Source organism: Nerophis ophidion, linkage group LG14 (assembly GCF_033978795.1).
Source record: "Nerophis ophidion isolate RoL-2023_Sa linkage group LG14, RoL_Noph_v1.0, whole genome shotgun sequence".
In the NCBI taxonomy this organism is placed as follows: domain Eukaryota; kingdom Metazoa; phylum Chordata; class Actinopteri; order Syngnathiformes; family Syngnathidae; genus Nerophis; species Nerophis ophidion.
This window is the reverse complement of record NC_084624.1, coordinates 16161402-16176892: the sequence shown is the minus strand read 5'-3', so window position 1 is coordinate 16176892 and position 15491 is coordinate 16161402. Positions and strand designations below refer to the sequence as shown.

General features: G+C 37.7%; 1 protein-coding gene across 4 annotated transcripts in view; it reads left to right on the top strand.

Moving 5' to 3' along the window:
- The window catches only part of plcg2 (phospholipase C, gamma 2), a 117847-nt gene that overhangs the window by 58701 nt on the left and 43655 nt on the right, over positions 1–15491 (top strand). For all 4 annotated transcript variants that reach the window (XR_009809549.1, XM_061919959.1, XM_061919960.1 and 1 more), the window contains exons 21-25: positions 12066–12134; positions 12199–12308; positions 12383–12479; positions 12918–12990; positions 13086–13258. Coding sequence is in view for 3 of the 4 variants with exons in the window: in XM_061919959.1 (XP_061775943.1) it covers positions 12066–12134; positions 12199–12308; positions 12383–12479; positions 12918–12990; positions 13086–13258 (522 nt within the window). In the remaining variant the exon portion in view is untranslated. The remainder of the gene's footprint in view (positions 1–12065; positions 12135–12198; positions 12309–12382; positions 12480–12917; positions 12991–13085; positions 13259–15491) is intronic.

The following is a 15491-nucleotide window of genomic DNA, read 5'->3' as shown; positions in this document are numbered from 1 at the left end:
AAAAGTGGAGCTGCTGGCCATTATTAGATGAGGTCTAGCTGCCACCATGGAAACACTCATTTCCTGCACATCTATGGCATCATGATGTGGAAAAACTAGTTAGCATCCTGGATGATGCCAGTCACCCTCTACATACTGTTCATTGCTATACTGCTTAATTCAAAGAGCAGGACTAATAGACTAAAAAACTCCTTTGTCCCACACGCCAGTAGACTGTACAACTACTCTCTGGGGGGAAGGTGGGTAGTAGGATGACAGGGGATGCAAAACAATAAGATTGCAATATTTTTTCATAACATGTTCACTTCTGCCTAGTTTCTATTGTTATATTCATATTTTACTGTTATATTTTTATTCTCATTGTTGCTTTTTATTTTTATTCTTATTGTAATATTTTTCTTTTTTTTTTTTATGTATACCCCCATTATTTGCTTTTTACTTTTTAAATTCGATCTCAATTCTGTACACTACTGCTGGCATTTTAATTTTCTTGAGGGAACTCTCCTGAAGGAATCAATAATGTCATGATCCAGGACTTAGATCATGTCATATTCTGGTTTTGTTTCTGTTTGGTATCTCGTTTTGTTATTTGACTCCCTTAGTTCCCGGTGGCACTTCCTGTTTTGTTTCCGTTTCTATAGTTACCCATTTGTGTCAATGACTTGTCTTTCACACGCACCTGATTCTTGATTATCCTTTCTATTTAAGCCCGCCTCTGCTTGCCTTGGTTCTCGGACTTTAGCTTGCTTTTCGCGCAACAGTTGACGTTGCATTCCCGCATTATGGTAAATACTCTTCGTACTTGATTAATTCTCATGCTATTTTGTTCATTTGTTTTCCCTAGCTCACTTGCTAGCGTCTTTTGTTTCTTCTAACTCATGCTAGTTCTGTTGGTTTGTTTATAGTGCCATGGTGCAAGCCTTTTGGTTCTTAGTCTGTTTTATAGTGTATACAGAAATCATCATCCTTACTTTCACGCTGTGTTCCATTCCGCTGCTCCCATTGAGAGAACGCAATTCACACCACGATGCCAGTCAAGCGTCACAGTAGAATCCGAGCAGAAAGACGTTCTCTCGCATCAGAGATAAGAGACTTTGATGAGCTTACGGGGAAGATAGCCCAAGCGATGGAGGCTGGGACTTTTCGCTGCATGCCGGAGTTGATCTGGAAGCCTGGACGTCTCCTCTTGGCACGATGAGGTCCCGTCTCGCCCCGCCCGCTCCCGTCAGCGAGGGCGGAAGTCACGGAGGAAGACTTCGCCTCGCGATAGGGATGCGTCAGCCCCACCATCTCTGTTTCATGGACACAGCCACCTTCAAGTCATCCAGGACTCACCCTACATGTCTGGTAGTACGTTTTTTTACATCTTCTACTGACTCCTTCGGCTGGCCTGTCAGTCACGGGTACTGCAGCCGAGACGTCAGCCCTCTGACGTCCCCAGAGCAGAGTGGAGATTAATAATTTTTTTTTACAACATGCACTCCCTCATTCGTCCATAGGGGACTTAAATTAAGCTATCTCGCTTCTTAAAAACATTTGTTTCCAGTCCCAATATAATTCTTTGGGTTCTGAAACCCTACCACCTGTGATGTTGGCTCCTCCCACCCAGTCTACCTCTATCTGTACCTCCCCCAGCGACTGTGGCCTCTACGAGGTCGCCCATCAAGACTTTTGCGGCAGCGGCGTTCCATCCACCGCCGCCACCTGACTTGTCCTCAGTGGATCAGGGGACACGTGACCTGGCGACCCTCCGCCGTGTCCTCCCTCTACCCTCCCTTCATGTTTGGACTTTTTTTATTGTGTGGGGGTGTTTATGCTAGCCTTTTTGGGACATCTGGGATCTGTCCCTTGATGGGGGGCTTATGTCATGATCCAGGACTTGGATCATGTCATATTCTGGTTTTGTTTCTGTTTGGTATCTCGTTTTGTTATTTGACTCCCTTAGTTCCCGGTGGCACTTCCTGTTTTGTTTACGTTTCTATAGTTACCCATTTGTGTCACCTGACTTGTCTTTCACACGCACCTGACTCTTGATTATCCTTTTATTTAAGCCCGCCTTTGCTTGCCGTGGTTCTCGGACTCTAGTTTGCTTTTCACGCAACAGGTGACGTCGCATTCCCGCATTGTGGTAAATACCCTTCGTACTTGATTAGCTTCCATGCTATTTTGTTTATTAGTTTTCCCTAGCTCACATGCTAGCGTATTTTGTTTCTTCTAGCTCATGCTAGTTCTGTTGGTTTGTTTATAGTGCCATTGTGCAAGTCTTTTGGTTCTTGGTCTGTTTTATAATGTATAAATAAATAATCATCCTTACTTTCACGCTGTGTTCCATTCCGCTGCACCCATTGAGAGAACACAATCCACACCACGATGCCAGCCAAGCGTCATAAATAAAGCACTATCTATCCATTTATCTATCTATCATGCATTAAGTGGTACTGTTTTGTGACGTTGTTGAAAATGCAGCACTCAACAATAATAATTACTTGTTTTTCTGGGTTAGGGTTAGTCATTGGTTATAATTTTGGTTATCACAAGCTGATCTCGTACACTAGAATGCCACAAAAAATTGTATGTTGTAAATATTTTTTTTTTTTACTTGCGCAAAGCTCGACAACCAGTTAACAGTTAAATGTCTTCTAATAAGCACAGAAATATAACACAGAAATACACTTAATATAGAGCTACAGCCCACTATATATGAACAAAAGCTCAATATATAAATATATATATGTGTCTTAATTAGATTTTCCAGAGAATAGTGCTCAATACCGTGGTAGAGCGCAATATATGTATGTGTGGGAAAAAAATCACAAGACTACTTCATCTCTACAGAACTGTTTCATGAGGGGTTCCCTCAATCATCAGGAGATGAACATCTTTTTTTAATCAATCCAACAAATTACTACACAGCAATACCATAACAATGCAATCCAATTCCAAAACCAAACCTGACCCAGCAACACTCAGAACTGCAATAAACAGAGCAATTGAAAGGAGACAAAGAACAACCAAAAGTAGTGAAACAAAAATGAATATTATCATCAACAGTATTAATATAATTTATTACATATATATATATATATATATATATATATATATACATATACAAAGCTCAATTTGTACAGTATATGGAGAAATAGTATGGATAACAAAACAAAAGGCATTCATATCACACTACTTATACTATAAGATAGCGGCTATGTTACTATACTGCTTCACACAATATCACACAAGCTACATCGAGTGTCCTCAATTTAACAATGTTTATACAGTTATCATAATAATGTAGTTGGACATTACTTACAGACACATAGTCTCCAAGGAAAGAAACTATTGGAAAGTATACAGCAACAAAACATGTCTGATATGCTCTGTATATTTAGCAAGTGAATCAGACCGTCATGAACTTAATTTAAGTAATTATTGTGGCCATAAGGTGTTGTAAAAGACCAATTATCACTCAACCCTCACCAAGGGCAGCACACTCATTGCTTGAAATTATAATAACATTTGATATCACTAAAAACTAGGGTTGTTCCGATACCAATAAAGGGAACTACAAAAAAAGTCAATATTGGCTTTATTTTAACAGAAAATCTAACATTACAATAAACATATGGTTCCTTTTTCACTCAAATAACAATTATAGAAGTTTAAAATATAAATTAAAGGGCATTAAACACATTGGGCTTTTCTTGTTGCACTTTACATATTACATATAATCTGCCATAATCAAGGATTAGGTTAGAATAAAATAAAAAGCCTTATATACATTATATTAAATGCTTTATGATTTATGGAAGGGAATGTCTGCCCAGTTGTGTAATATTTCTATGGTTGTCACATTACTGCCAAAAGTAGCAATAGTTACACTATTAATCCCTGCCTGTACAAATGAACACATTGAAGGTAAATGATAACCCAGTCAAAACAGATCATTGTTACGACAATAAAGCATGATGGAAAACGCTTGCTTTTCAGACAAAGCTTTGACATGCCAATTCTTCCCGGTTCAGCTGAGACTCCCGTAAATTGAATTTGTCCACTTTAACCAGACTAAAGTTACAAATCTACCGGATTGTGATGTTTTTGTGTGCATATAAAATATTGTTGCTTTTGTCTGGATGTTGAAAGGTTGAGAGGAGGATGGTCGATCAACAACAAATTGGTAAAAAGACAAACCACAATGTCTCATCGTGCATAAAAAACGACTTTCCCCCTGTATGGTCCACGCGCTCATTTAATACCCATACAATGCACTTATGTAACCTCAGACTGTTAGAAAATAGGACTTCACGAACATAAATGAACGTGTTAGAAAATAGGACTTCACAAACATACATGAACGCGGATTTATTTATTTATTTATTTCATTTATTTTGAGTGAGGAAAAAGTCTGTTCATAAAAAACACATTCATTAGTGTCATGCACACTTTGTCCAAGCTAGAAAACGCAACCACAGTTGGGGCATAAAGTGGGTCTAGAAATCTTATTTGGCCCGACATCTAACGTGTGCTTTTAACGTTGGCCAACTATGCGATTGAATTTGACACTCCTGCTTCTGTAGATCAGACCCTTAGTGAAATTAATAACTGGAGAGCCGTGAACTGAAAAAAAAAAGCTGTATGCGGTGATGGGTGGGTATCTGAACAAGAACCGGTTCCCAGTGTATAAAATTCCTTGGAATCGCCTGCCATTTAAGGGTCTCCTCTAAACTGCCAAGTTAACTGTGGCAGTGGTAGCGTGGTTTTGAGCGTGGTAACATTATGTCATTGAGTAATTTCATTATTTGCTATGATATGATTTTCTTTGAAATGGCTCAAAAATGTAAACATACATAAACAAATATGTTTAACATACTATGTGTATATTTTTTTTATCGTTTTCAATTGTTGGTGCTTTTTGTACATTGTACTTTGTTGAGATTTTTTCAAGATATTTCAGACTTTTATTGACATATATATGTATATATATATATATATATATATATATATATATATATATATATATATATATATATATATATGTATGTATATATATATATATGTATATATATATATGTATATGTATATATATATATATGTATATATATATATATATATATATATATATATATATATGTATATATATATATATATATATATATATATATATATATATATATTAGGGGTGTGGAAAAAAATCAATTCGAATACAAAATGCGACTCTCACGTTGTGCTATTCAGAATCGATTCTCATTTTTAAGAAAATCGATTTTTTTTTTTTAAATCTTTTTTTTTTTTTTATCAATCCAACAAACCAATACACAGCAATACCATAACAATGCAATTAAATTCCAAAACCAAACCTGACCCAGCAAAACTCAGAACTGCAATAAACAGAGCAATTGAGAAGACACAAACACGACACAGAACAAACCAAAAGTAGTGAAACAAAAATTAATATTATCAACAACAGTATAAATATTAGTTATAATTTCAGCATAGCACTGATTAAAAATCCCTCATTGACATTATCATTAGAGATTTATAAAAATAAAAAAAAGAACAAGAGTGTCACAGTGACTTACACTTGTATCACATCTCATAAGTTTGACAACACACTGTGTCCAATGTTTTCACAAAGATAAAATAAGTAATTTTTTTGGTTCGTTTAATAGTTAAAACAAATTTACATTATTGCAATCAGTTGATAAAACATTGTCCTTTACAATTATAAAAGCTTTTTTTTTTTTTTAAATCTACTACTTTGCTAGCATGTCAGCAGACTTGAGTAGATCCTGCTGAAATCCTATGTATTGAATGAATACGTTTTGAATCGGAAAAATATCGTTTTTGAATCGAGAATCGCGTTGAATCGAAAAAATCGATATATTATCGGATCGCGACCCCAAGAATCGATATTGAATCGAATTGTGGGACACCCAAAGATTTGCAGCCCTAATATATATATATATATATATATATATATATATATATATATATATATGTATGTATGTATATATATATATATATATATATATATATATATATATATATATATATATATATATATATATATATATATATATATATTAGCCCTAATATATACCAAATAGTAGCCCGGGCGTTTATTTCACAAAATCATTTTTGGAGACGGGCGTTTAAAAGAAGCAGGCAGTTATTTGCACAAGGCTTTTATTTATTTTTGTACCAGCCTGCACCAGGCCATTATTTGGTTACAATGGTTAATGTCCAGTATTTTTTTTTCGTATAAAAAACTTTAAATGTAAAAGCTATTGTAAACATACAAACAGAAAAACAAGACTATCAGAAGACAAGAAATCAACAAGGCCTCAACATGGCAGTAGTGCAACAATTGTCAAATAAAATACCAATACTAAAAATAAATAAAGTTTTTAAATAAAGCAGCCTACCGGGAAAAATAAAATTATGGTAACAAGTACTCAAGAATAAAACCCACCTTCAAAACAGAACAATAATAGTGTAACTTAAACAAAATAAAGGCTACAGTATTCCAAGTTTTAAAAACAGGAAAAATAAAATTATGGTACTCTATAAAACCATCAAAACAATAATACTGTAGCAAACGCAACCCCAAATGCAACTCAAACCCACTCATTATCCTCCTCCTCCTCCTCCCCTTCTTCCTCCTCCTCTTCCTCCCCCTCTTCTCCCTCACCCCCCTCATCATCATCCTCCTCTTCAACCACAAGTTCATTGAGGAACTGCTGTTCCTTATCACTCTCATCCTCTTCCTGAACCACAGGAGCACCCTGCTGTCTAGCCCTCAACAGCATCTCTCTGCCTGCCTGACATGGCTGTCCCTCCTTGAGGCAGTAAATATGCTGGTCCTCACTCCCATCAGCTGCCACCGTCAGCCCACACACCTTGTAGGATATCAGAAAGCAACAATCAGCTATGGCTACAGTTTGCAACACACGCACACCCACATACACACAGCCAGCCAGCCTACCTTGAATGAGTTGATCAGAGGGTCCCGACCCAGAGCATCCCAGGCTCCCAGGACCCAGTCGACCAGGAAGCGGCAAGAAGGGGCTCTCAGGTTTCCTGACTTGGTGTAGGTCTTGTCTTTATCACTAGCACTTCCAGGTATTATAGCTTTGAAAGAGCCATTCCACACAACATCGGGGACCTGCAGGTACTTTGTGCAACCTCTAGATATAACAGCCATTGTAAGGTTGTAGCGCCTTTTGAGCTCTGCCTTCGTGGCCTCGCTGATATGGCATCGGTACGAGTCCGATGCAAGTAGCCTCGGTCCGAAGTGAAATTTCCCCACTGTCCTCTAGAGCCAATCCTTTGTCAGGTCATCATTAAACCAGCCATTCTTGGAGGAAGCTATGATCACCCCGGGGAAGCTCTGCATAGCCTTTACATCACGGACAGCACCTTTAAACACAATGTAAGGCTTCAGCTTTGTCCCGTCTGCGCTGGCTTCAAGAGCCACCGTGACGCGTGCCTTCTCGTGGCGGGTGGTTTTGAGGCAGATGGAGCGGGCGCCCCTCTCATTGACTGTACTAAAACCAACCATGTCAAACTAGACGGCTGTTTCATCCATGGCGATGATATTCTTGGGCTGGATTTTCTTGGCCTCTATCTGTTTAGTAGAGAAAATGAGGAAGTTGACAATCTTCTCGACGGGACCGTCCTTCTGTGCAACAGTTGTTCTCCTCCTGAGGGTAAAGTTGTTCAGACGCAGGAATCGATTAAGCCAGCCACTCGTTGCACCAAACACCACCATCTCTCGAGTGTCACTCGCGGTGGCATACAACTCCTGGGCCTTACTGTGGATCATTTTGCGGGACACACGGTGGTTCAGTCCACGAACGTGATGTATCCACTGACACAAATTAGCATCAAGCTCGTAGCTCACTTTCTTCCTACCTGCGCCAAATAAGCGAGCCCATTTTCCATCTATTACAGACTGAGATAGTAGTTCTCCCTTTTTTTGTTTCCATTTGCGTTCACGTTTTGGGTCAACGTTAAACTGCCTGGCCGCTGCCAAACCAGAATTCTGCTCCGCATACTTCACAACGGCTAGCTTGAACTTTAAGTCAAACTTTCTGTTCTTCTTCCCCTTTAAAGTATTCCCCTCCATCAGTTGTGGTGTACCGCTATACATGGGCTATTATTAGGAAGAGGCGTTCAATTCACAATCAATCAATCAATGTTTATTTATATAGCCTTAAATCACAAATGTCTCAAAGGACTGTAAAAACCACTACGACTACGACATCCTCGGAAGAACCCACATAAGGGCAAGGAAAATTCACACCCAGTGGGCAAAGAGAACTCACACCCAGTGAGTCGCCAGTGACAATGATGACTATGAGAACCTGGGAGAGGACCTAATATGTGGGCAACCCCCCTAGGGGACCGAAAGCAATGGATGTCGAGCGGGTCTAACATGATACTGTTCAATCCATAGTGGCTCCAACACAGCCGCGAGAGTTTAGTTCAAAGCGGATCCAATACAGCAGCGAGAGTTCCGTCCACAGGACAAAATGACGTTTACTTTGTAATATATAAAGGGCGTTTACTTGGTAATATACGATATATATATTAGGGCTGCGAATCTTTGGGTGTCCCACGATTCGATTCAATATCGATTCTTGGGGTCGCGATTCGATTATATATCGATTTTTTTCGATTCAACGCGATTCTCGATTCAAAAACGTCGTCTGCTGACATGCTAGCAGAGTAGCAAGTTTTTTTTAAAAAAGCTTTTATAATTGTAAAGGACAATATTTTATTAACTGATTGCAAAAATTTAAATTTGTTTTAACTATTAAATGAACCAAAAATATGACTTATTTTGTCATTGTGAAAACATTGGTCACAGTGTGTTGTCAAGCTTAATGAGATGTGATGCAAGTGTAAGCCACTGTGACACTATTGTTCTTTTTTTATTTTATTTTAATAAATGTCTAACGATAATGTCAATGAGGGATTTTTAATCACTGCTATGCTGAAATTATAACTAATATTGATACTGTTTTTGTTTCACTACTTTTGGTTTGTTCTGTGTCATGTTTGTGTGTCCTCAATTTCTCTGTTTATTGCAGTTCTGAGTGTTGCTGGGTCAGGTTTGGTTTTGGAATTGGATTGCATTGTTATGGTATTACTGTGTATTGGTTTATTGGATTGATAAAAAAAAAAAAATCTTTTAAAATCGACTTTTAAAAAAATGAGAATCGATTCTGAATCGCACAATGTGAGAATCGCGTTTCGTATTCGAATCGATTTTTTTCCACACCCCTAATATATATATATATATATATATATATATATATATATATATATATATATATATATATATATATATATATATATTTTTTTTTTTTTTTTTTCCAAACATTTAGCAACAAATGTAGCATCTTTTTCTGGTGTTATTATAAAATGTACTCTTGTTTAGAGACTCTTAACTTCTGTCCCTCGATGTGGCTGATTAAAGAGGCTAGCTGCAGTGAGCATGACGTCACACCTGCTTGGCGCTGTTGCTCTAGTTCAGGGGTCCCCAAACTTGACTCGGGGGCCGGATTGGGTTAAAACAATTTGGCCGGGGCCGGGCTGTTTATATATATATGTATGTATGTATGTATGTATGTATATATATATATATATATACATACATACATATATATATATATATATATATATATATATATATATATATATATATATATATATATATATATATATATAAATGTATATATAAACAAAACAAGATGCTGACAGGAAATACTACACAGAGGAAAAACTAAAACACAACCAAACTGTCAGGGGTAAGCCTGACAGTAAAATGGATTAGAAAGGACAAAAAATAAATAAAATAAAAAAATAAAATAACTTTTGTTTCTTTTAACTTGGGACTTCCCGCAGGCCGGATTTTGGAGGCTGGCGGGCCGTATCCGGCCCACGGGCCATAGTTTGGAGACCCCTGCTCTAGTTGGACCTTCTCTTCTAAAAAGCTGCCACTGTCCTCTTAATATTTGCACATTTTGTAGATGGCTGTCCAGGGTTATATCTGCACTATATATAAAAATTACGTTCACATTGCAAACCTAATGACAACGCTCGAAACGGTTACAATGACTTGTGTTTTGTTTATATCCGGTTTTGGTATAGCGTTTTTCAGTAATCAAAGTCTTTTTTCGATGGTCAAGTTTTTGGTACATCACTTGTCAATAGTGTGCACATAATAGGTTATATCTATCAATTCTTACTGCAGTGACTAGTTTATGTTATTGTTTCATGTTTGTGTGGTTTTGATTTGATGTTAGTTTTTCCCATGTTTGCAAACACACAGTCCGTGCCTGAAAAGGTATTGGCAGAGAATAAGTAAGTGTTGTTGTGTGTGGACCAATGGGACAAAAGTGTTTACACGGTAGGTAAAACCTGTTGGGTTTGTACTGTTTGTTACCATTAGATTGTTACTAAAAGTTAAAAATAGTGTCAGACTTTGTGTTTAAAGTAATATACTTTATTAATTTAATTTGTTTTCAACAAAAAAATTACCTTAAAAAAACCCTCTTATTTCAAAGAGTTTTAGAGATGCCGTTTTGGTGTTACATTTTATTACATCAAGGGGAAACCCTGCATTTATCCAGACGATTCTCTTTATCGATCCTTCCGGGTGGGTATGACGTTGCATAGTGACATCAGAGCTTAAAATGGGCGCAACAAACGCTCTTCAATTGACTACATTTAACAAGTAAGGATGGCAACAGCGCTACTTGTAATAATTATAAGGCTGCTATTTCATCAAGAGGAGGACATTGAGCAAAATGCTGAAACATTTGAACACACAGAATGCAACAATTATAAAGGAAAGTCGCGTTTTGAACCGTTCCTATCTCATCCCAGCAGCAGTTACGCCAGCACTCATCTGAATACAACAGGTACTAACTAACGCCTACTATAATGTTAGTGCTATTTGTTTAGTTGAAATCAGCGTGGATCTATGGGAGCTTTATTTTTCAACTCACATCTAAGCAGATGCGCCACAACGTCAATTCCGGTCTTTCAACAATCGCTTTTTCATCGGAATCAAAATATATATTCATATATTATAAAGCCTATTATTTGCGCTCTATTAATGATTGATACACCGAAAATTCGGTCATCTTAAATAAAAAAAGAAACCGGCTGTTGTGTTGAATTATTCATTTCCGCTGGCGACGGTGTCTTTCCGGTTTGGTGATTGACGTAGAGCTTCACCAAATCACATTTAGGTTGCATTGCGTTTAGACTGCAACCTCATTTGAAAAGATCAGATTCCAATCGGATTCAGGACTACCTCCTGATGTGGCCTGTATCCGATGCCAAAAGATAAGAATTGAAGCACTTTAGAGTGTTCATACTGGCAAAAAAGTCTGATCTGTGTCACTTGAGGGCAAACAAATCTGATTAGGTGTGCAGTGTAAACAGGGTCTTAGTTTGTGGTCAAAAGTTAGCATTATCTGTAGGTGACTGTTCATTTGTAGTCAGAGAAAAGTTGCACTTTGTCCTGCAGCCAGACTTTCTCTCAGTCATTGTATTGTACAGGTGAAACTCGTAAAATTACAATGTCCATTCATGTCAGCAATTAACTTCAAATGTAAAACAAATCTATGATATTAAGTTATTACCTGCAAGCCTTTGTTATAATTGTGATCATCATGGCTTACAGTTTTTGAAAACTTACATTTTCTGAGATTTTCAATTCAAAGTTTTCATAAACTGTAAGCATGATCATCAACATTATAACCAATCTAGGCTTGACATATCTCACTTTACATGTTAATCGAACGTGGAATCGGAACCGTAAACATCTGATCAATTCCCAGCTGTATCTCAATGTAAACCTTTGTGTATGTATGAGTATGTTAGGTTTGTAATAGTGAAAAAAAAAAAAACAAAGCAAGAGGAACAGTTTCCAAAGTGAAGTACAAAATAATCAATTGAGTAAAATCTTACCAAGGAAGTGAGACTTTAAAGCAAACATGTTTGCATTGATCATTGAAATTGTCTGCACATATTCACTTTAATATGTTTCACAGATTCAAGTTCCTGACTCCCTGTATGAGATGAAGACTTATGTGGAGCCCAATGAAATTGAGTCATCACTGGTATGTACTTCAGGTTTTATGTGTTTGTTTTTATATAGACATAATAATTGTTTGTTTGCCTTAGCCCAAGAGTACGGCACGGGCGGTTTATAGCTATCAGGCCATGAGGCACGATGAGCTCACCTTCAGTAAAGGGGCTTTGATACATAATGTGTCAAAAGACAATGATGGTTGGTGAGTATGAAATATGATATGGTTGTTCAGAAAAATGTATAGAGAGACAGATCATGTTCTTCTGCTCAAACTAGGTGGAAAGGAGACCATGGTGGAAAAGTGCAGCTTTTTTTCCCCTCCAACTATGTTGAGGAAGTGTCCAACAACGCCAAACTTGAAATTCGGCAACAGGTGAAGAAATAATTTTGGATTTTGCCGGATAAGATGTAATGTCTGATTCAAAGGCTTTCTGCGTTGTCTTTGAAATTAGCGTATTTTAACCTGGATAGTATGCCAACAAAATAAAAATGCTAATGAGGCTCATAGCTAGAATGCTAACATAAAAACAAAATGGTTCCGCATTTATAAAAGAAAAGTATGCCTTCCGTATTGAGCTGTCAAGAGACGCACTTTGTGTTATATTTTTATTTCTGTGACAAAAACATATTAATAGGTCTTGTCTATGACAACAACTTCACAACAGTTTGCCACAGACTAAAAGCAAGCGTGTCTGATTGCTCCCCTGTCAAACTCAATGTCAGTTGATTTTTCTGTCATTTGTTCGATTTGTAATATTGCTCATATACATTTTAACATGTATTTGTGTGTTTGCGACGTGAATAAAAACAGGGTATGGAAGACAATCCTTTGGGTGAACTTTGTAAGGGTGTTGTGGATATCTCTAAGTGCAACATACAAAATTGTGAGTGCCGTCTCATTTAACACCATTTGGTGTCCGTCACTGTAAATGTAAATGAATGTAAACTATTGTAATGATTACGTCTGCTCTCTCTTCAGTGAAAAACGGTAAAAACGGAAAACTGCACGTTTTGACCCTTCAGAATATGGAGCAAGACGTTCTGCATTATGATTTGGCAGCAGAATCTCTGGAGGAGCTTTTTGATTGGTACAAGGTGGCATGGGGCATCACTCAGAGGGAGATGAGCAAGCAGTTCAGTCGAGAACAAGAGGTGAGTGTTTGCACTATTTCCGAGAAAATACAAAATAATTGTATAGTTATTATTAGTAATTTAAATGTAATAGGGACAAAAAAGTACTTAAAACATATAACATTAATACAAAAAAAACACATGTCTTGATGGGACGGTGTGGCGCAGTGGAGGAGTGGCCGTGCGCAACCCGAGGGTCCCTGGTTCAATCCCCACCTCGTACCAACCTCGTCACGTCCGTTGTGTCCTGAGCAGGACACTTCACCCTTGCTCCTGATGGGTGCTGGTTAGCGCCTTGCATGGCAGCTCCCTCCATCAGTGTGTGAATGTTTGTGTGAATGGGTAAATGTGGAAGTAGTGTCAAAGCGCTTTGAGTACCTTGAAGGTAGAAAAGCGCTATACAAATACAACCCACATGTTAGATTTTGTTTCAAAGCAAAAATAAGTACATACTTTTTTCTCAAGTTGAATGAAATTATAATTCATTTTGGTTATTTTTAACTTTCACATATTTCGATATTTGAGCGTCTGTTTTTTTTTCAGATTCCAGTTTCCATTTTTTACAGTTGGTATAAAAAAAAACTGTGGCAAAGTCTGAAACTAAAAAAAATATATATATATTTTTGTAAAAAAAAAAAAAAAAATGAATCAGAAATTTAGAATATATAAACATTACAAATGCCCATCCATCCATCCATCCATTTTCTACCGCTTAATCCCTTTTGGGGTCGCGGGGGGGCGCTGGCGCCTATCTCAGCTACAATCGGGCGGAAGGCGGGGTACACCCTGGACAAGTCGCCACCTCATCGCAGGGCCAACACAGATAGACAAACAACATTCACACTCACATTCACACACTAGGGCCAATTTAGTGTTGCCAATCAACCTATCCCCAGGTGCATGTCTTTGGAAGTGGGAGGAAGCCGGAGTACCCGGAGGGAACCCACGCATTCACGGGGAGAACATGCAAACTCCACACAGAACGATCCCGAGCCTGGATTTGAACCCAAGACTGCAGGAACTTCGTATTGTGAGGCAGACGCACTAACCCCTCTGCCACCGTGAAGCGAAAATGAATAATTTCTTCAAAAGAATTACCAGAGTGAATTATAATTATTGTTACTAGTATTATAAATACTAAAAGTACAATACACTACAGCTACTACTATTACTGTAAGAAACTACAATACACCACTACACAATACATCAGTGATGTGCATTGACTTTCACAGCCTGATGATGGCTTTGGAGTGTTTTTACTTTTGACCTTAATTACCTCAATTACCTTAATCTCTGTTAACACACGTTGGTCTACAACTACTATATGTTAATGAACTACTCCAATGACAAGAGACCACAATACACAAATGTACTAAATAGACCCATTAAATCCATTTACTATATAATAAATAATGGGTAATATGCAAAACACTCTCCACACTTTGACATGTTTGACACATTTTAATTGCTTGAGGGACATTGATAGAAAATAAATGGATGGCTTAATACTTTTGAATGATTACAATACTTTAAAGGGGTCAGGGAAGTAAACAAGGTAGGAATGATTCACATACTCTAAATATCCATCCATCCAGCCTATCTCAGATGCATTCGGGCGGAAGGCGCCACCTCATCACATAGCACATACTCTAAATATTCAATGTTTTATTGTTTTTACTTCATAATGTAACAGTCCCGGCGTCAGTAAGCCCTGCTCGCCCTGGGTTAGAAGCTGTTTATTTTATAATTTTTATTTTTTATTTTTTTACATCGTAGCAGGTAAAAAAGGATGAGAAGTAATCAAAACAATGGTACGTTGACTAAGACAATAACACAATTACCTGACATGTTAAAGTATAAACATGTGAAGAAAATGTTGACAGAAACGAAATTCAGCTGTATTTAATTTCGTCCTGGTTGAAGGTGGGACGAGTTTGGAATATATCAAATCAGAGCTCTTTAATGGCATACATTGAAAGAGGAGTGGCGGTTAGTTATGAACTTCAACCAATCAGATGCTTTTACTTGTGAGATAAGGAAGTCACTGCCAAAACCACAATACATCGGATGTGAGGAAACAGTGCCTAGGAAATCTGTTGTGGGCTCTCCTATTTCTGTGGCTGAGGTTGCCGAGGTAGTTAAAAAGCTCCTCGGTGGCAAGGTGTATGAGATCCGCCCTGAGTTCCTTAAGGCTCTGGATGCTGTGGGGCTGTCTTGGTTGACAAGACTCTGCAATATCGCGTGGACATCGGGG